Source organism: Xenopus laevis, chromosome 6S, assembly GCF_017654675.1.
Source record: "Xenopus laevis strain J_2021 chromosome 6S, Xenopus_laevis_v10.1, whole genome shotgun sequence".
Lineage (NCBI taxonomy): Eukaryota > Metazoa > Chordata > Amphibia > Anura > Pipidae > Xenopus > Xenopus laevis.
This window is the reverse complement of record NC_054382.1, coordinates 2,272,986-2,294,625: the sequence shown is the minus strand read 5'-3', so window position 1 is coordinate 2,294,625 and position 21,640 is coordinate 2,272,986. Positions and strand designations below refer to the sequence as shown.

The 21,640-nt window shown below is 42.3% G+C and overlaps 1 protein-coding gene across 7 annotated transcripts; it reads left to right on the top strand.

Moving 5' to 3' along the window:
• The first annotated feature begins 2,973 nt into the window (after positions 1–2,973).
• Positions 2,974–20,981, top strand: MGC115334 (uncharacterized protein). Of its 7 annotated transcripts, NM_001095869.1 has the most exon segments (7): positions 3,055–3,125; positions 5,164–5,245; positions 5,880–5,990; positions 10,861–10,962; positions 13,799–13,903; positions 18,433–18,546; positions 20,646–20,981. In NM_001095869.1, coding segments are annotated over 6 exon segments (615 nt in total). In that variant the 5' UTR covers positions 3,055–3,125; positions 5,164–5,223; the 3' UTR covers positions 20,807–20,981.
• Positions 20,982–21,640: the final 659 nt, after the last annotated feature.

Below are 21,640 nucleotides of genomic sequence, written 5' to 3'. Positions count from 1 at the left end.
TATTTAAAACAAATTAATGCACAAATGGGCAGGTTAAGACACAAAACTGGTATATGTAAGATGAGCAGAATGGGAGGTTTGTAGGCAAAAAACCTGGAATATTCACATTGTAAGATGTGAGGGATTTTGGAAAAACAAAAATGTTACAATTTTTTATCAAACCGGAGGCAGATCCCATAAACCTGACTATAGCGAGGTCCCTGACTGGGTAACTAGCAATAAAATTAATTTATTATGTGTTAGATATTCCCCTGTCTATTTGATATATCCCTCTCTATTAGATATACCCTCTCTACTCTATTACATATAAGCTTGTCTATTAGATATACCCCTGTCTATTAGATATACCCCTGTCTATTTGATATTCTCCTGTCTATTAGATATTCCCCTGTTTATTAGATATACCCCCTCTCTACTCTATTACATATACTCTTGTCTTTTAGATATTCCCCTGTCTATTAGATATAGACATCTCTATTACATATAATACATATAATCCCTCCCTTCTCTTCCACTTGCTGCTCCCTGAATTCCCAAGCTGTGCACTCAGCTCACTGCACTGTAGGACAGGAACCAATCAGCAGCTAGCAGGACCTGATAGGGAACTGAAGCCTGTCTGTGCTTGTGTGACTGCAGGGCTGTGATTGGCTGTCCCCTTCCTACTGTGCTTCTGGCAGGGACCGTTAGGACGCCCCCACCCCTCATTTGAAACACAGACAGGGACCAGAGAACATCTATAGGGAGCTCCAATAAAGGGGCTATTTTTAAAGATAATATTACTTTTTAGCACCATGTAAAAGAAACACCATATATTACTTATAATTGCCTACAAAATAAGTGTGTTTTTCATGTATCCTGTATGTCTCCTTTAAATAAACATTGGTTACTATTTCTTGTAAGTATCCCATTTCCTTGCCAGTGGGGTAAACAGTTTGCATTCAATGCTACAAAAGGTAACTGGTATAGTTTGCAAACTGCTCTCTGGTATTGGTCAACCCCTGTGATTTGCATCTAAATTAGATTTGTCGCTAACCAGAGAAAACAATGAATCTGCTGGCAGCTCCATGTACTACTCTTCCTACTCCCATTCTGACACACACTGCAGTGGGACAGCTCCTACCCTTACAATTGGAACACCCCTTGGTTTAACCATACCTCCCAACTGTCCCATTTTTCGTGGGGCAGTCCTGATTTTAACAGCTCAGCCTGCAGTCCCGGATTGTTACTGAAATGTCCCGACTTTCTCTTTGATCTCCTGCACTGAACAGCCAGAAAAAGAAACAAACTTTCTAAAACTTAATTGGCTTTTGACAGAGAGCCCAAAATACGTGGCAGGTGCACTTTGATACGTTTGTAACAATTTAAGAGAAGCAAAGAAGCAATTGTAACAATTTAAGATAAGCAGGTCTCTTGGGAAAACTGTGACTTGCAGCTTAAAGGGCAATTCACCTTCATTAGCAAAACTGTAATAACACATAAAAACACAGAAATGTGTTCAGACTTTCACAATCTGCCAAATGTTGTAAAATGAACATGGTAATCAGGGGGTGACAAATCTTTTTGTCCCTCTTTCAATTTCCAGAATTTTGGGAGGTATTGTTTAACTTGGATGTTTGTGAGCGAGCACCAACAGGAGGGAGTCAGGCCCACCTAGTGGAATGATAAGAGTCTATTCCAGGGCTCCCATTGGTCACTGCAAAATCTGTCTGGGAAAATGTTTCTTCACAAAGGCTGAACAAAAAGGACATCTCATGGATGGCAATACAGGTATTGAATCTATAATGCCAAATACTTGGGACCTGGGCTTATCTGGATACGGGATCTTTTTGTAATTAGGATCTCTATACCTATAGACACACAGGCTGTTGTCAGCCGGTGTATTTTTGCAGGATGAGAGAAGCAGATCTGCTCAGTGCCAGTGGCGGAACTACCGGGGTGAGTTCTGATGTCATCAGTTATAAACGGTGAGTTCTGATGTCATCAGTTATAAACGGTGAGTTCTGATGTCATTTCTGTCACATGACTCACTGAAACTTGTGTATTATAATAAATAAAGTTACCTTGGAGTTCCATGACCTGTATAACTCGGCCTTTGGCCTCGTACTTTTATATAGTCATGAAACTCCTCGGTAACTTATAATATCCTTATATTTTACATGAGGGGGTACTTTATTCACTATATAACACAATCAATTCAAATACCATTAATTGTATGTTGGTGCTAAATTGATTGAGAACTAAGCATATGATTATAATAGCACTAAGCACTTGTATAATTAGATCTCAATTCATTTTAGTAATGTAGTGTGGGGTTTTACTGCTTTCTCTTGTTTTTAGTATCCCTATTCTGGTTTATATCCCTCTACACAGCCTGACATTGGGCAATACAAGTGAGTGAACATTAATTACAAGTGAACTATATTTTTGTTTGTGAATAATTCACTTATTGTTACTTATTATTGTTACTTATAATTATTACTAATTAATGCAGTGACCCCCTGTTTGTTACTACGAATTAATTGTTTTGCTGTACAGGGCTTTGCCCTCAAGGAGATCTATACAAATAGAAATATACAGTATCGTGTGGGGATCAAAGGCAAGTTTATGGTTATAAGGTGTAGGGAGCAGGGGTTGAGAAACTCGCCTCAGGCGGCACGCTGGAGATGTTTCCAGGGGCGACAAAAAGCCACTCCTGGTACCTTTAAGAGCCGAATTTCTGGTTTTTAAACTGGAAATTCGGCTTTACTAATGCGAGAGAGCGCAATTGCGCTCTCCACATTAGAATTCCTGCCTCCCCTCCCAACAGCTAAACCGGGATGGGGGGCGGCATTGCAGGAGCCGCCTCAGGTGGCGTTTTAATCTGAATCGGCGCTGGTAGGGCGGTATTGTTTTCTGACCACAAACAAAATGGCAACTGCCTTCCTTAGTTTCCCACATTTTGAAGTGAAAGGAGCAACGGCATAGGCTGTCCTGAGACTCTCAATCTTTATTGGAAGAGACTCTGGTACTTCCTCTAGGGGCGGGGCTGTGAGGTCTCGGTTCCTTCTCTTCAGTGTTTAGACCGGGTGAAGCAGATGTGAGGGAGATTCTTCAGGACCCGGTCTGGTATTACTTTACTTCAGATTGTAAGTGTTTTACCTTTCCTTCTGTGTCTTTTTCCTTCCTCTTGTGTGACGTGCAGTATATAGTGTTATACACAGGCCTGACTGTGGGACTGGGGGTTAATCCTGCTGCAGGGACTGATAGAGAGGGGAGACTGGGGCTTAATCCTGCTGCAGGGACTGATAGAGAGGGGAGACTGGGGGTTAATCCTGCTGCAGGGACTGATAGAGAGGGGAGACTGGGGGTTAATCCTGCTGCAGGGACTGATAGAGAGGGGAGACTGGGGGTTAATCCTGCTGCAGGGACTGATAGAGAGGGGAGACTGGGGGTTAATCCTGCTGCAGGGACTGATAGAGAGGGGAGCCTGGGGGTTAATCCTGCTGCAGGGACTGATAGAGAGGGGAGACTGGGGCTTAATCCTGCTGCAGGGACTGATAGAGAGGGGAGACTGGGGGTTAATCCTGCTGCAGGGCCTGATAGAGAGGGGAGACTGGGGGTTAATCCTGCTGCAGGGACTGATAGAGAGGGGAGACTGGGGGTTAATCCTGCTGCAGGGACTGATAGAGAGGGGAGACTGGGGCTTAATCCTGCTGCAGGGACTGATAGAGAGGGGAGACTGGGGGTTAATCCTGCTGCAGGGACTGATAGAGAGGGGAGACTGGGGCTTAATCCTGCTGCAGGGTCTGATAGAGAGGGGAGACTGGGGATTAATCCTGCTGCAGGGACTGATAGAGAGGGGAGACTGGGGGTTAATCCTGCTGCAGGGACTGATAGAGAGGGGAGACTGGGGGTTAATCCTGCTGCAGGGACTGATAGAGAGGGGAGACTGGGGTTAATCCTGCTGCAGGGACTGATAGAGAGGGGAGACTGGGGCTTAATCCTGCTGCAGGGACTGATAGAGAGGGGAGACTGGGGGTTAATCCTGCTGCAGAGACTGATAGAGAGGGGAGACTGGGGGTTAATCCTGCTGCAGGGACTGATAGAGAGGGGAGACTGGGGGTTAATCCTGCTGCAGGGACTGATAGAGAGGGGAGACTGGGGGTTAATCCTGCTGCAGGGACTGATAGAGAGGGGAGACTGGGGCTTAATCCTGCTGCAGGGACTGATAGAGAGGGGAGACTGGGGGTTAATCCTGCTGCAGGGACTGATAGAGAGGGGAGACTGGGGCTTAATCCTGCTGCAATTTCAGCAATCTAGTTGCTAGGGTCCAAATTCCCCTAGCAACCATGCACTGATTTGAATATGAGATTGGAATATGAATAGGCGAGGCCTGAATAGACAAATGAAGGCTTATTGAAAATCTTCTTTGAATTATTCATTCTATAACGTAATAAAACTTAACTTAAAGGGATACCGTCATGGGTAAAAAAAAATTTTTCAAAATGAATCAGTTAATAGTGCTGCTCCAGCAGAATTCTGCACTGAAATCCATTTCTCAAAAGAGCAAACAGATTTTTTTATATTCAATTTTGAAATCTGACATGGGGCTAGACATATTGTCAATTTCCCAGCTGCCCCAAGTCATGTCACTTGTGCTCTGATAAACTTCAATCACTCTTTACTGCTGTACTGCAAGTTGGACTGATATCACCCCCTCCCTTTCCCCCCCCCAGCAGCCAAACAAAAGAACAATGGGAAGGTAACCAGATAGCAGCTCCCTAACACAAAATAACAACTGCCTGGTAGATCTAAGAACAACACTCAATAGTAAAATCCAGGTCCCACTGAGACACATTCAGTTACATTGAGAAGGAAAAACAGCAGCCTGCCAGAAAGCATTTCTCTCCTAAAGTGCAGGCACAAGTCACATGACTGGGGGCAGCTGGGAAATTGACAAAATGTCTAGCCCCATGTCAGATTTCAAAATTGAATATAAAAAAACCTGTTTGCTCTTTTGAGAAATGGATTTCAGTGCAGAATTCTGCTGGAGCAGCACTATTAACTGATTCATTTTGAAAAAAAATTTTTTCCCATGACAGTATCCCTTTAAAGGTGAACCACCATGAATTCATCTGGTATCTATTATATTAACATGGAGTTTATTGTTGCCAAATCCTTTAGAGATTGCACCTACAGTGACGCTGGAATATGAAGGGCCGTTTGAACTGAATAAATAGTGAGATGGATCTAGTCTCTAGAACTAGTAAGTAACTTTAACTATTTAGTACTGTACTGCCCTGTAAGTGATGCACATCATAAAATCTATGACCCCGAATATTCCAGCACTGTAAATATTACATTTTTGGCTTCTCCTCTATAATCTGCGCTGTGCCTTTTGCTTACTAGCAGCGCTGGGAAATAAAAGAAAGGGTTAAAGTAATTAGTCACATGGAGTGTCGATGTTACATTGCACCTCTGCTGTTGTCCATAGAAATAAAGTTACAGAATTAAAGACACAATTTGGCTGTTTCTATTGATGCAGTTTAGCTTTATATTAGTATTTGAGCATATACACAGTATATCATTTTGTTTTGCATACGCTACTTTTAGATTTCTTTTTTTAACCCATTTAGTATTTTATTGTATTAATACATCTCTAGTCAGCAGTGCTGGAAACTATAATCCACTGAGAGGATTCATATGTCACACTGTTCTGTTACAGATAATTACCATAAAGCAGAATACTCTTTTCTTTTCCCCAGCGGATGTTAAAACTGTTGTGTCTGGCCAAAGCTGAGCATCTTCATGCTGCTACTCCTACATCTTATAAATAAAGTGTAAGAAAAACACACAATCACATTATCCTTGGTCATAGGCTTCCGTGTTCTTTTTGCCAGGTTTCCCAGTAGATGAACCAAAAAAATTACAGATAAAGACCAAACAAGAGTTTGACTTTGAATATGATGAGAACCCAATGAAAAACCATACAGTTATACTTACTGATAGAGGTAAGTAGCCAGGTATTCACCAGACTGGAGTTTAGGGGTCTCACTGCTTGTGTCTGTGGGTCAGTAACACTGGAGTTTAGGGGTCTCACTGCTTGTGTCTGTGGGTCAGTAACACTGGAGTTTAGGGGTCTCACTGCTTGTGTCTGTGGGTCAGTAACACTGGAGTTTAGGGGTCTCACTGCTTGTGTCTGTGGGTCAGTAACACTGGAGTTTAGGGGTCTCACTGCTTGTGTCTGGGTCAGTAACACTGGAGTTTAGGGGTCTCACTGCTTGTGTCTGTGGGTCAGTAACACTGGGCTGGAGTTTAGGGGTCTCACTGCTTGTGTCTGTGGGTCAGTAACACTGGAGTTTAGGGGTCTCACTGCTTGTGTCTGTGGGTCAGTAACACTGGAGTTTAGGGGTCTCACTGCTTGTGTCTGTGGGTCAGTAACACTGGAGTTTAGGGGTCTCACTGCTTGTGTCTGTGGGTCAGTAACACTGGAGTTTAGGGGTCTCACTGCTTGTGTCTGTGGGTCAGTAACACTGGAGTTTAGGGGTCTCACTGCTTGTGTCTGTGGGTCAGTAACACTGGGCTGGAGTTTAGGGGTCTCACTGCTTGTGTCTGTGGGTCAGTAACACTGGAGTTTAGGGGTCTCGCTGCTTGTGTCTGTGGGTCAGTAACACTGGAGTTTAGGGGTCTCACTGCTTGTGTCTGGGGGTCAGTAACACTGGAGTTTAGGGGTCTCACTGCTTGTGTCTGTGGGTCAGTAACACTAGAGTTTAGGGGTCTCACTGCTTGTGTCTGTGGGTCAGTAACACTGGAGTTTAGGGGTCTCACTGCTTGTGTCTGTGGGTCAGTAACACTAGAGTTTAGGGGTCTCACTGCTTGTGTCTGTGGGTCAGTAACACTGGAGTTTAGGGGTCTCACTGCTTGTCTGTGGGTCAGTAACACTGGAGTTTAGGGGTCTCGCTGCTTGTGTCTGTGGGTCAGTTACACTGGAATTTAGGGGTCTCGCTGCTTGTGTCTGTGGGTCAGTAACACTGGAGTTTAGGGGTCTCACTGCTTGTGTCTGTGGCTCAGTAACACTGGAGTTTAGGGGTCTCACTGCTTGTGTCTGTGGCTCAGTAACAATGGAGTTTAGGGGTCTCACTGCTTGTGTCTGTGGCTCAGTAACACTGGAGTTTAGGGGTCTCACTGCTTGTGTCTGTGGCTCAGTAACACTGGAGTTTAGGGGTCTCACTGCTTGTGTCTGTGGGTCAGTAACACTGGAGTTTAGGGGTCTCACTGCTTGTGTCTGTGGGTCAGTAACACTGGAGTTTAGGGGTCTCACTGCTTGTGTCTGTGGGTCAGTAACACTGGAGTTTAGGGGTCTCACTGCTTGTGTCTGTGGGTCAGTAACACTGGAGTTTAGGGGTCTCACTGCTTGTGTCTGTGGCTCAGTAACACTGGAGTTTAGGGGTCTCACTGCTTGTGTCTGTGGGTCAGTAACACTGGAGTTTAGGGGGTCTCGCTGATTGTGTCTGTGGGTCAGTAACACTGGAGTTTAGGGGTCTCACTGCTTGTGTCTGGGGGTCAGTAACACTGGAGTTTAGGGGTCTCACTGCTTGTGTCTGTGGGTCAGTAACACTGGAGTTTAGGGGTCTCACTGCTTGTGTCTGTGGGTCAGTAACACTGGAGTTTAGGGGTCTCACTGCTTGTGTCTGTGGTTCAGTAACACTGGAGTTTAGGGGTCTCACTGCTTGTGTCTGTGGGTCAGTAACGCTGGAGTTTAGGGGTCTCACTGCTTGTGTCTGTGGGTCAGTAACACTGGAGTTTAGGGGTCTCACTGCTTGTGTCTGTGGGTCAGTAACACTGGAGTTTAGGGGTCTCGCTGCTTGTGTCTGTGGGTCAGTAACACTGGAGTTTAGGGGTCTCGCTGCTTGTGTCTGTGGGTCAGTAACACTGGAGTTTAGGGGTCTCCCTGCTTGTGTCTGTGGGTCAGTAACACTGGAGTTTAGGGGTCTCACTGCTTGTGTCTGTGGGTCAGTAACACTGGAGTTTAGGGGTCTCACTGCTTGTGTCTGTGGGTCAGTAACACTGGAGTTTAGGGGTCTCACTGCTTGTGTCTGTGGGTCAGTAACACTGGAGTTTAGGGGTCTCACTGCTTGTGTCTGTGGGTCAGTAACACTGGAGTTTAGGGGTCTCACTGCTTGTGTCTGTGGGTCAGTAACACTGGAGTTTAGGGGTCTCACTGCTTGTGTCTGTGGGTCAGTAACACTGGGCTGGAGTTTAGGGGTCTCACTGCTTGTGGCTGTGGGTCAGTAACACTGGAGTTTAGGGGTCTCACTGCTTGTGTCTGTGGGTCAGTAACACTGGAGTTTAGGGGTCTCACTGCTTGTGTCTGTGGGTCAGTAACACTGGAGTTTAGGGGTCTCGCTGCTTGTGTCTGTGGGTCAGTAACACTGGAGTTTAGGGGTCTCACTGCTTGTGTCTGGGGGTCAGTAACACTGGAGTTTAGGGGTCTCACTGCTTGTGTCTGTGGGTCAGTAACACTAGAGTTTAGGGGTCTCACTGCTTGTGTCTGTGGGTCAGTAACACTGGAGTTTAGGGGTCTCACTGCTTGTGTCTGTGGGTCAGTAACACTAGAGTTTAGGGGTCTCACTGCTTGTGTCTGTGGGTCAGTAACACTGGAGTTTAGGGGTCTCACTGCTTGTCTGTGGGTCAGTAACACTGGAGTTTAGGGGTCTCGCTGCTTGTGTCTGTGGGTCAGTTACACTGGAATTTAGGGGTCTCGCTGCTTGTGTCTGTGGGTCAGTAACACTGGAGTTTAGGGGTCTCACTGCTTGTGTCTGTGGCTCAGTAACACTGGAGTTTAGGGGTCTCACTGCTTGTGTCTGTGGCTCAGTAACACTGGAGTTTAGGGGTCTCACTGCTTGTGTCTGTGGGTCAGTAACACTGGAGTTTAGGGGTCTCACTGCTTGTGTCTGTGGGTCAGTAACACTGGAGTTTAGGGGTCTCACTGCTTGTGTCTGTGGGTCAGTAACACTGGAGTTTAGGGGTCTCACTGCTTGTGTCTGTGGGTCAGTAACACTGGAGTTTAGGGGTCTCACTGCTTGTGTCTGTGGCTCAGTAACACTGGAGTTTAGGGGTCTCACTGCTTGTGTCTGTGGGTCAGTAACACTGGAGTTTAGGGGGTCTCGCTGATTGTGTCTGTGGGTCAGTAACACTGGAGTTTAGGGGTCTCACTGCTTGTGTCTGGGGGTCAGTAACACTGGAGTTTAGGGGTCTCACTGCTTGTGTCTGTGGGTCAGTAACACTGGAGTTTAGGGGTCTCACTGCTTGTGTCTGTGGGTCAGTAACACTGGAGTTTAGGGGTCTCACTGCTTGTGTCTGTGGTTCAGTAACACTGGAGTTTAGGGGTCTCACTGCTTGTGTCTGTGGGTCAGTAACGCTGGAGTTTAGGGGTCTCACTGCTTGTGTCTGTGGGTCAGTAACACTGGAGTTTAGGGGTCTCACTGCTTGTGTCTGTGGGTCAGTAACACTGGAGTTTAGGGGTCTCGCTGCTTGTGTCTGTGGGTCAGTAACACTGGAGTTTAGGGGTCTCGCTGCTTGTGTCTGTGGGTCAGTAACACTGGAGTTTAGGGGTCTCCCTGCTTGTGTCTGTGGGTCAGTAACACTGGAGTTTAGGGGTCTCACTGCTTGTGTCTGTGGGTCAGTAACACTGGAGTTTAGGGGTCTCACTGCTTGTGTCTGTGGGTCAGTAACACTGGAGTTTAGGGGTCTCACTGCTTGTGTCTGTCAGACAGTGACACTATATTCCGTTTTATGTTTATGTGCTGATATTCTCAATATTATTTATATTTTCAATTAAACACATAATTACAGTGTTGTAAAGCAGCTCACTTTTAAACACTAGTGGTTTAACTAACAAGCAGGTTATACAAATACAAACTACATTAGTTCAGTCTTATTGCACACACTACCACTGAACTAACTATATAAACGTATGTTTGAAATATACCTACGGATTGATCCTGACAACATTCTCAGCTCATATTATCATTAAAGCTTCTGTAGTGTTTAACTTGTGATTTTGGTTTCTTGAAAACATTACTCTTGTATAGAGAAAATTCTATTGGTTTGTGTGTATGTGTGTGTGTGTATGTGTATATATATATATATATATATATATATATATATATATATATATATAAAAAGAGGGACAAAAATTTTTTTTCGCACATAGTGCAGCAATTTCTTTGACCACACCCCATTCTGTGGCCACACCCCCTAATTACCATGTTTGTTTTACAAAATTTGGCAGGTTATTAAAGTTTGAAAATATTTCTCCTTATCTAAACTGTGTTTTTGTGTCTCAAAATTGTTACAAAGTATCTTATTTGCACCTGTTAGCTGTTCTGGGCTCTCTGCTAAAAGCCAATTAAGTGAGGAACTTTGTTTCTTTTTCTGGCTGTTCAGTGCAGAGAAAAGAGGGACTTTCCAGTACAAATGAGGGACTGCGGGTTGAGCAGTCAAAAGAGGGACTGTCCCTCCAAAAAAGGGACAGTTGGGAGGTATGATTATATATATATATAGTTGGTTATGTTAAAAAAATCCTGCATAGAGTGGACATTTGTATGGATACAGCTCAGTGGATTCCTCTTATACAAGAGAACCTCAATATTATCCAGCCCACTGGTTCCCTGTGAATTTGTTTTCTTCGACTGCCCTTCATTGCAAAACAGAAAATAATTCAGGAAAGAAGCGCAGCATCCCACATGTGATTTATGGAAACGATAACTAAACTCAAACTCGCACATTTCATAAATGATCGAATGCAGCTGACAGATGTGAACAAGTGAAATTCTTTGTGGTCTTTGTGTAACTGTATCATCCCCTGTACATTGTCAGGTCCTGAGAGGGAACCTAAAGTAAAATCTGAGGATGAAGAGTTGGACCCTGAGGACCATGTGACTGTGATGAAGAGGGAAATGGATTCTGTTCCTGGGGCCGGTGAGTAACTTGTCAGGAACCATCTTGTTCTGCAGAGAACAGGCTTTCACGGGGTTCTGGGTTTTATAAAAGAGAAATGTTAACTGCACATTATGGGTTTGTTGCAAAGCGGTTATTTAAAGGGGTTGTTCACCTTTAAATTAACTGTTAGTATGATGTATAGAGGGATATTCTGAGACAATTTACAATTGGTTTTTATATTTTATTATTTGTGTTTTTTGACGTATTAAGCTTTTTATTCAGCAGCTCTTCAGTTTGCAATTTCAGCCACCTGGTTGTTAGGGTCCAAATTACCCCAGCAACCATGCATTGATTTTAATAATCGACTGGAAAATGAATAGGAGAGGCCTGAATAGAAAGATAAATAATGAAAAGTAGCAATAACAGTAAATGTGTAGCCTTATAAAGTATTTGATTTTAGATGCGGTCAGTGACCCCCATTTGAAAGCTGAAAACAGTCACAAGAAAATTGACCATTCTATAACATACTAAAAGATAAATTAAAGGTGAATAACTCCTTTAAAGGGGACCTGTCACCCCTAAAAAAATATTTATATCCTAATTTATCACATTAGTCAATCAAATTAAACTATAATTACACTATATAAATTATTTGAATCTTGTTTCCTTCAGTCTGGGAATTCATATTTATAACAACCAGGCAGGAGCCATTTTGTGGACACTGTTATTAAGACAAGACTTGTATCATCTCAGAATGTTGTTTGTGCACCAGAATGGGGGACCTGATGTCCATCCCCATGTCCTGGCTACACAATTAAATGGTGAAGAGATTGGGGGGAATATGGGGAGAGCAGTGACATGTAGGAAGTACTGAATGGAAAGTGAAAGTAATTGCATAGAGGAGGGGCAGATAATATTTGATTGACAGCTGAGATGTTTAAATGAGTTTACAACAGCTATGATTGCTTTAATAACAATAGAAATTGGATTTCATGTTTAATTTGAAAATTACTTTTATTATACAGATTTTTGTGTCTGGGTGATTTTGGCCTGTTAAAATTGAACTGGGCAATAATGCATTGGTGGCTGATGTGAATGAAAATTCTGTGTGTTTGCAGTTGATTGTATTGAGCTGCAATTTGCATATGGTGGTAAGCTGATATAATCAGTCAGGGCCGCCATCAGGGGGCACTCTTGTACCGGGCCCAGGCCTAAAGGAGGGCCCGGCTGTGCTGCACTTCAAAATAACTGGGCCCCCCTTGACAGCGCAAAGCCATGGCTCATCTGGCGAAGTCCCAAAGAGCCGCCGAAGAGCCGAAGTTAAAGTCCTGCAGCCGTGAAAATATCCAAAGCAATGAAAGGAGTCGAAGTTTAAGTCCTGAAGCCACAAGTTCAGTTCTACTGAACACCAATGAGTTTTTTATTTTATTAAACCCCCAGCAACCAATTTATAATTTTAATACTCTATAGGCCTCTGCCACCAATGTTTTTTTTTATAAAAATAATCTCTAGGGCCCCAATGTTTCTTTTTAACTTGTAATGGAGGGGCTCTGGCGCCAATTTTTTTTTTTTTAACTTATGGGGGGTCTGAAGAACATCAGAGCAGCCTCTTTCTTTCTCCTGACAACTTCCTTGACTACTTGCTGGTCAGACTGGTGGGAAACTGACCAGCAGGTGGCGCTGTTGTAACAAAATTCATTCATATTAACAGTACATGTATCCCTTAATATCATGGAATTAAAAATAAATAATGAATGTAAATTACAAAAGTGCTTAGAATAGCCCCCTCCTAAATTTTACATTCACTTATTTTTAAGGTTTAGTTTCCAGCAGTGGGATACTTTATGAGACTTATTTCGTAATGGAGGCTGTGTATAATCTTACTGCTGGGATCTCTGTATTCATGAGGTTCTTTGCACAAATAGGTCAAAGAAATGACCCCAAAACAAAAGGAACCAACAGCTGCAATAACCAAGCTGTAAGTACTCAGATCCCTTAAAGGGATACTGTCATGGGGAAACAGATTTTTTTCATAATGAATCAGTTAATAGTGCTGCTCCAGCAGAATTCTGCACTGAAATCCATTTCTCAAAGTAGCAAACAGATTTTTTTTACATTCAAATTTTGAAATCTGACATGGGGCTAGACATATTGTCAATTTCCCAGCTGCCCCAAGTCATGTGACTTGTGCTCTGATAAACTTCAATCACTCTTTATTGCTGTACTGCAAGTTGGAGTGATATCACCCCCCTCCCTTTTTCCCCCCAGCAGCCAAACAACAGAACAATGGTAAGGTAACCAGATAACAGCTCCCTAACACAAGATAACAGCTGCCTGGTAGATCTAAGAACAGCACTCAATAGTAAAAACCCATGTCCCACTGAGACACATTCAGTTACATTGAGAAGGAAAAACAGCAGCCTGCCAGAAAGCATTTCTCTCCTGAAGTGCAGGCACACGTCACATGACTTGGGGCAGCTGGGAAATTGAAAAAATGTCTAGCCCCATGTCAGATTTTAAAATTAAATATAAAAAAATCTGTTTGCTCTTTTGAGAAATGGATTTCAGCGCAGAATTCTGCTGGAACAGCACTATTAACTGATTCATTTTGAAAAAAAAAATTTTTTTTTCCCCTGACAGTATCCCTTTAAGAGTTCTATCAAGAGACCCTGATATTGTGCCATTTTAGTCACACGTGTGACCTGCCTCTTCTTGCTTCCAAGGACAAAATGCAGTTATTTTACTAAACAACGCAGATTTTTTTCTTTTTTGCGTCTGGTGCAAAAAATGGAGTCTGATCGTGGAAGATGCAGTTATGCTGGAACTGTGGGTAATAATTTAAATAAATTTAACTGCTTCATCCTCTTTTTGTCAGGTTCTATAGAGATCAAAACTAAAGTAAAATCAGAAACCAAAGAGTCGGACATTAAAGACCATGTGACTGTAATAAAGAGGGAAATTGATTCTGTTCCTGGGGCCGGTGAGTAACTTGTCTGTAGCACAGGAACCATCTTGCTTTGGGTGAAATTCTCTGCCTGTGTCATGTTAATATTATTTGTCCCCCACTCACCAATGGAAATGCTGAATTGGGGGGCCCAGTGTATCTGCACATGTCAGTGAAAGAAAGCCGGATGGCTTCTGAGTTTGTAACAGACAATAGAGCCATATATTTGCTTTATTACCTGCTAAACTGTTGTATAATATTTTAATTCAGAAGTCCCGTCCTTTAGGAAACAATTACCCTTTAGGACTCTTGCAAAAGGCAAACGTATTGTACAAGTAGTATCGATGACATGTTGTTCCGTAAATGTTATTGAAATGTCACTTTTTTAATTAGGTGGCATTGATGATGAACAAAAATATTGAGTTTGAGCTCTGGGAAGCACTTTTAGTGAAATTGTGCTGAACTCTCGAAAATTGTTTTCGGAATTTAACTTCTGTTATGTGTGGATTGACAAACAAAACGACCCAAAGACCTGGCACTGCTGCTCTATTTATAGACCCGCATTTTCTACAGAAGTTGGTCTGAACCTGTGGGTTTCAGACCAGCCCACACATCACTATTTTTTTTTTTTAATAGTCGAAAAAATCTGCAAATGATTTCTTGTTTTACTACTTTGCAGCCATATAAATAGGCCAACTTCCATGTAAGTGGGTATAGCTGGGTGGGAGACGGCATAAGAAGACAACTGAGATCCATCAAAACTCTAAAATCAGTGCAATTTCTACGACTTTCAGTTGAGAGGCCACCTAATAGTTGCTCCAACTCAGGGGTGAGAGAAACCTGCAAACAGTTTCATGTTTTCTCAGCACTGGAAAATAAGCAAAAGAAGCTCACAGACCACCTCTACATGGACAACCACACTACTGCTTCACTAGAACATCTCTTTGTAGCAACTCTGTAGAGCTCATCCCGCTTAGTAAAATAAGGGACCTGCCATCTCCGGGATTTCTTCCACTCAAAAGTAATTTTGGATATGGTTAGGCAGTGATGTCCAACTGTTCCAAATCCAAAGATTTTTCAACAAGAGCATCTTTTGGTTGTTTAGTGCCTTCCCTCTCTCATTCACTTCAGAGCCGCCGTTAAGTTGCCATGAAGGACATTTACCCTCCTGATATGGAAGGGACAGTGCAAACCATTCCTGGAGGTCTGTGCTACCACCAGATAGTCAATCAGAGGGACAATAAAAAGATTCCATAACATCTGAAAGTCTGATGAATTGTGGGGAATCCTGTCCGTTAAAGCTCTCATCAGACAGGTCTCGTTTCTTTTCTTCTGTTAGATGAAAACAATTAGGACTCTGAACCCCCAGACGTTGGGCATTTAAGGTACCAGAAGCCGCCAAGGAGCCATTACAGGAGGCTGGAGTATTGCTTGACAAGATATGATGATTGCTCAGAAATCCCCACAACATCCAGTTTTATCTGCTGTAAATGTGGTGAAAGCGTCTCTGGAAATAGGGATCTTCTCAATCATGTCTGTGAACAGAGTGGGGATAATAATGAACCAAAGACCGAGGATGCCGAAAAGGAACCCACCAGTCATACATCTAATAGTCACCTTCATCCAATAAACCAGAAAGAGGGGAAACCATTCACATGTACAGAGTGTGGCAAAGCCTTTTCCTAAAAGAGTCACCTTCTCAGACGCCATATTATCCACACAGGAGAGAAACCCTTCAAGTATTCACAGTGTGGGAAAAGATTCTCTCACAATGAAAACCTTCTTAGCCACCTGAAGATTCACACTGGGGAGAAACCATTCCCGTATAAAGAACGTGGGAAGTGTTTCCTTCTGTAGAAAGTGACTGAATGGGTAGTATAGCAATGCCAACCATTGTGCCACTCTGCTGCCCTAATTCAGGCACCAACTACAGACAGATCCAGACTTGCAGCTCTGTGTTTAAAAATAAAATAAATAACAATACAATGTATTGTTGTACTGCACTGATAAAACAGGTGCGTTTGCTTGAGAAACACAACTGCTGTGTAGCCATGGGGGCAGCCATTCAAGCACAGGATACACAGTAGATAACAGATAAGTACTACTATAGTTTATATAAATAAGCTGCTGTGTAGCCATGGGGGCAGCCATTCAAGCACAGGATACACAGTAGATAACAGATAAGTACTACTATAGTTTATATAAACAAGCTGCTGTGTAGCCATGGGGGCAGCCATTCAAGCACAGGATACACAGTAGATAACAGATAAGTACTACTATAGTTTATATAAACAAGCTGCTGTGTAGCCATGGGGGCAGCCATTCAAGCACAGGATACACAGTAGATAACAGATAAGTACTACTATAGTTTATATAAACAAGCTGCTGTGTAGCCATGGGGCAGCCATTCAAGCACAGGATACACAGTAGATAACAGATAAGTACTACTATAGTTTATATAAACAAGCAGCTGTGTAGCCATGGGGGCAGGCCATTCAAGCACAGGATACACAGTAGATAACAGATAAGTACTACTATAGTTTATATAAACAAGCTGCTGTGTAGCCATGGGGGCAGCCATTCAAGCACAGGATACACAGTAGATAACAGATAAGTACTACTATAGTTTATATAAACAAGCTGCTGTGTAGCCATGGGGGCAGCCATTCAAGCACAGGATACACAGTAGATAACAGATAAGTACTACTATAGTTTATATAAACAAGCTGCTGTGTAGCCATGGGGGCAGCCATTCAAGCACAGGATACACAGTAGATAACAGATAAGTTACTATAGTTTATATAAACAAGCTGCTGTGTAGCCATGGGGGCAGCTATTCAAGCACAGGATACACAGTAGATAACAGATAAGTACTACTATAGTTTATATAAACAAGCTGCTGTGTAGCCATGGGGGCAGCCATTCAAGCACAGGATACACAGTAGATAACAGATAAGTACTACTATAGTTTATATAAACAAGCTTCTGTGTAGCCATGGGGGCAGCCATTCAAGCACAGGATACACAGTAGATAACAGATAAGTACTACTATAGTTTATATAAACAAGCTGCTGTGTAGCCATGGGGGCAGCCATTCAAGCACAGGATACACAGTAGATAACAGATAAGTACTACTATAGTTTATATAAACAAGCTGCTGTGTAGCCATGGGGCAGCCATTCAAGCACAGGATACACAGTAGATAACAGATAAGTACTACTATAGTTTATATAAACAAGCAGCTGTGTAGCCATGGGGGCAGCCATTCAAGCACAGGATACACAGTAGATAACAGATAAGTACTACTATAGTTTATATAAACAAGCTGCTGTGTAGCCATGGGGCAGCCATTCAAGCACAGGATACACAGTAGATAACAGATAAGTACTACTATAGTTTATATAAACAAGCTGCTGTGTAGCCATGGGGGCAGCCATTCAAGCACAGGATACACAGTAGATAACAGATAAGTACTACTATAGTTTATATAAACAAGCTGCTGTGTAGTCATGGGGGCAGCCATTCAAGCACAGGATACACAGTAGATAACAGATAAGTACTACTATAGTTTATATAAACAAGCTGCTGTGTAGCCATGGGGGCAGCCATTCAAGCACAGGATACACAGTAGATAACAGATATGTTCTGAAGAATCCCATGGTATCCTACAGAGCTTATCTGTTAATGGCTGTGTATCCTGTGCCTTTTCTCCTTTTTCAGCTTTGAATGCCCAATGCTCCTATCAGCAGAAAACTGCACTGGTCCAGGAGTTCTTGCAGTGAGAATAACTGAGCGATCGGCTTCCTTCTTCTTCTCTCTTCATGTTTCTCGGGGCAGATGTGTGCGCAATAGAATGAAATTGTGGCTTTTTTGTTAAAATTTGGCTTTTCACTCTACTGCACATGTGCACCGGCAAGAAGACCGTAGAAGCCAGAAGAGGATGGCTCCGTGGTGCTCACAGGTATAACCCCAGGCCGGTGCAGTTTTGTGCTGATAGGAGCAGCGACCCAGGGTTTCAGGTAAGTAAATACTTTCACTTGGTGGTGCCTTACATTTGGCACCCCTAAGTAAATACAGCCTTTCCTTCTCCTTTAAGTTGGCCACAGACATGCAGATTATACCCTTGTATTTGTCTTCCAACCTGCCACTAACCATGAAATAAAGCCGTAAAAGAACAAATCAGACAAAGTTCTGGATGTGACAGCAATTGTATGAAAGTTATGTCTGACAGATAGAAGTGACAGTCACCCATTGATATAGTCAGATAGGCAATACATTCAGAGATATCTTCTTACCTGTCCCATCGACTAAACGAGCGATCACCATGGTACGAGAAAGGTCGGCACAATCCACACAAGACCCAGGAATTGTACGAGACTTTGATTCATGTAACTTTATATTTGTGTCTATGAACGTCCCATAGGAACACCTGTGCCTGGGATCTGTGTGTTGTTTTCAGGTATCAGGTCTACATTATTCCCGTATCCCAAATCTCGTATCTTTTGTTTTATTGATGAAGTACATTTCTTTTCTCACCTGCCTTGTCTGATTTATGTTTAACACAGATAACGGCAGCGGTTGGAACTATAAGACCCCCACATCTTGGCAAAGACACCACAATGGTTTAGTTGAAGAAGCCAGTGATCCATTGGAAACCACCAAGAAGCCATTGCAGGAGTGTGAGTCTGGCTCTACATATGACAATTACATAACCAGCTCTGATATATCAGGTTTTATCTGCAGTAAATGTGGGAAAAGCTTAGAAAGGCATAGTGACCTTCTCATCCACCTCTGCGACACGTCTAATATGCGTTGTATAGAGGACGCGGAATGGAAGTATTACTTATGTTTGACATGTGGAAAGAAATTTGGTCGGAAAGAACATTGCAAGATACATCAGTTGGTCCATACAGGGGAGAAACCATTCACATGCTCAGTGTGTGGCAAATGCTTCTCTTTTAAGAACCATATGAAAAGTCACGAGCGAGTTCACACGGGGGAGAAACCATACACCTGTTCACAATGTGGCAAAAGCTTCTCCCAAACGAGCTCCCTAAATAGTCATAAGAAGACTCACATAGGGGAGAAACCTTGTACATGTTCAGAATGTGGGAAAAACTTCTCTCACATCAAACACCTTCACCGACACCAGAAGACCCACACGGGGGAGAAACCATTCACCTGTACAGAATGTGGGAAAACATTCTCGCGAAAAGGCGATCTGGAGAGCCACCAGACCATTCACACGGAATGATTTTTTTTTATATTTAATTTTGAAATCTGACATGGGCTGGACATATTGTCAGTTTCCCAGCTGCCCCCAGTCATGTGCTCTGATAAACTTCAGTCACTCTTTACTGTTGTACTGCAAATTGGACTGATATCACCCCCTCTCTTCCCCCCAGCAGCCAAACAAAAGCACAATGGGAAGGTAACCAGACAGCAGCTCCCTAACACAAGATAACAGCTCCCTGGTAGAGCTAAGAACAGCACTCAATAGTAAAATCCAGGTCCCACTGAGACACATTCAGTTACATTGAGTAGGAGAAACAACAGCCTGCCAGAAAGCAGTTCCATCCTAAAGTGCTGGCTCTTTCTGAAATCACATGACCAGGCAAAATGAGCTGAGATGCACCTACACACCAATATTACAACTAAATACACTTGCTTGTTCAGGAATTAAATTTTATATTGTACAGTGAATTATTTGCAGCATAAACAGTGTCATTTAGAAATAAAAACTACATCGTAAAAATCATGACAGAATCCCTTTAATGCTAACAGTATATGTATCCCGTAATATTTTGGAATAAAAATAAATAAATAATGAATGTACATTACAAAAGTGCTTAGAATAGCCCTATCGTCAATTTTACATTCACTTATTTTAAAGGTTTACTTATCCTTGAAAGGTGTGATTCACCTTCATATTAACTTTTAGCATGTTATAGGTATATTGGCTTATTCTAAGCAAAATTTTAATTGGTCTTCATTTTTTTGTAATAGTTTTTGAATTAATTGCCTTCTTCTTCTGACTTTCCAGCTTTCAAATAGAGTCACTAAACCCATCTAAAAAACATGCTCTGTAAGGCTACACATTTTTTGTTAATTTGTGGTTTTTGAACAATTTAGCAGCTCTCCAATTTGCTATTTTAGCCATCTGGTTGCTAGGGCCCAAATTCCCCTAGCAACCATGCACTGATTTGAATAAGAGACAGGAACATGAATAGAAGAGGCCTGCATAGAAAGATGAGTAATACAAATTAGCAATAACAATAAGGGAGTTATTTAACGAAAACACAAAATGTTCTCATTATTTTAGTAAAACAACTTTGACCAAACTCCCTTTCACAATTTTGCCTTATTTGTCAATAAAATAATACAAAAAATTTGGGGCAGGAAAAGTTTCAATAAAAATTGTGAAAAATTTAGAAATGTATGACTTTTTTCGGATTTGATGCCCCAAAACTTCAGACTTTTTTTTCTATTTGATGCCCAAAAACTAAGACTTTTTGCCTAAGAATTCCCAAAACTGTCGAACAACAATTTTTTACACGTGCAGCAATTTTTTCTCACTCAAAATGCATTCATATAATGTTTGTCTCTGCGACTTTTGTCTCCAAATGCATTAAAGTCAATGTGACTTTTTTTCTCCAAATGAATTAAAGTCAATCGGAATATTTTTTTTTTTTTTTATGGTGACTTTATAATATTGGTGAAAATTTTGTCTTGGTAACATTTTTGTTGCAGCAAAATGTTTCGTGTCTGATTTTTGCAGCAGTTTCACAGAAAAATCCACAGATGGCAAAGTGCAGAAATTTTGTTGCAAATCCAGGCCAGGCGAGAAAATTCAATCATCCACAGATTTTTTGGATTATCACACCAAACCCAGTGCAGATCAGGATATCTTCCAGTTGTAAAATGGATATCTTCCATTGACTTCTACATGACCTCAGCAGGTTTGAGTATTTTCCGATTTGGACTGCTAGCAGCATCGGGTATAATAAATCTAGAAAAATTTAATTGTTTTACTTCTGAATGGTATCGGGCTCACAAGGAGTGATTGCTATCGCCAGTGTATTATTGGATATTTGGAATAAATGGTTAAAAACTTCATGTTTTGTTTCTGTGCCCTTTCCTGGCACGCTCTGGTCATACCTTAATGGTTACACCGAGAAAGGAACAAACTGAGCATGCTCAAGCCCTAGCCCTGGAGGTTTAAGCTGAAAACAGTTAGTCTGATACAGAAGCCCATGAGTACACAATAGAAGGAAAGAAATGTGCTGTTTATTTTGACAGAGGACTCAGAGCAACATTACTTTGAGGCTTTACTGGTGTATTTATATAGACCTTTCTGATAAAGCTTACTTACTTTTAGCCTTTCCCTCTCCTTTAAGGGTCTGGCCACATGAGCAGATTCAGGGAGATTAGTCGCCCCAGCAACAAATCTATTCTTTGGGGTGACAATCTCCCCAAACTGCCTCAAAGGCGACTTCAGAAAATGAAGCGGCGCATGTGCCTTTCCCCCGCCCACTCATGGGAGTTCCAGGTACTGTATGTAGCCTTCCTCACCAGTGAGTTTTCTCAATATTTTAAACTGGACAGGAAATTTTGAACTGAAAAACTGAGATATCCAGTTGAAATCCACACAAGTGGCAACCCTATCTCCATCTATATTCTGCCAGATGAGTAAACCCAACCCTTAAAGGAGACATAAAGGATGATAGAAATTAGAAGTAGGTAATTATAAGTAATATATGGTGTTGCTAAAAA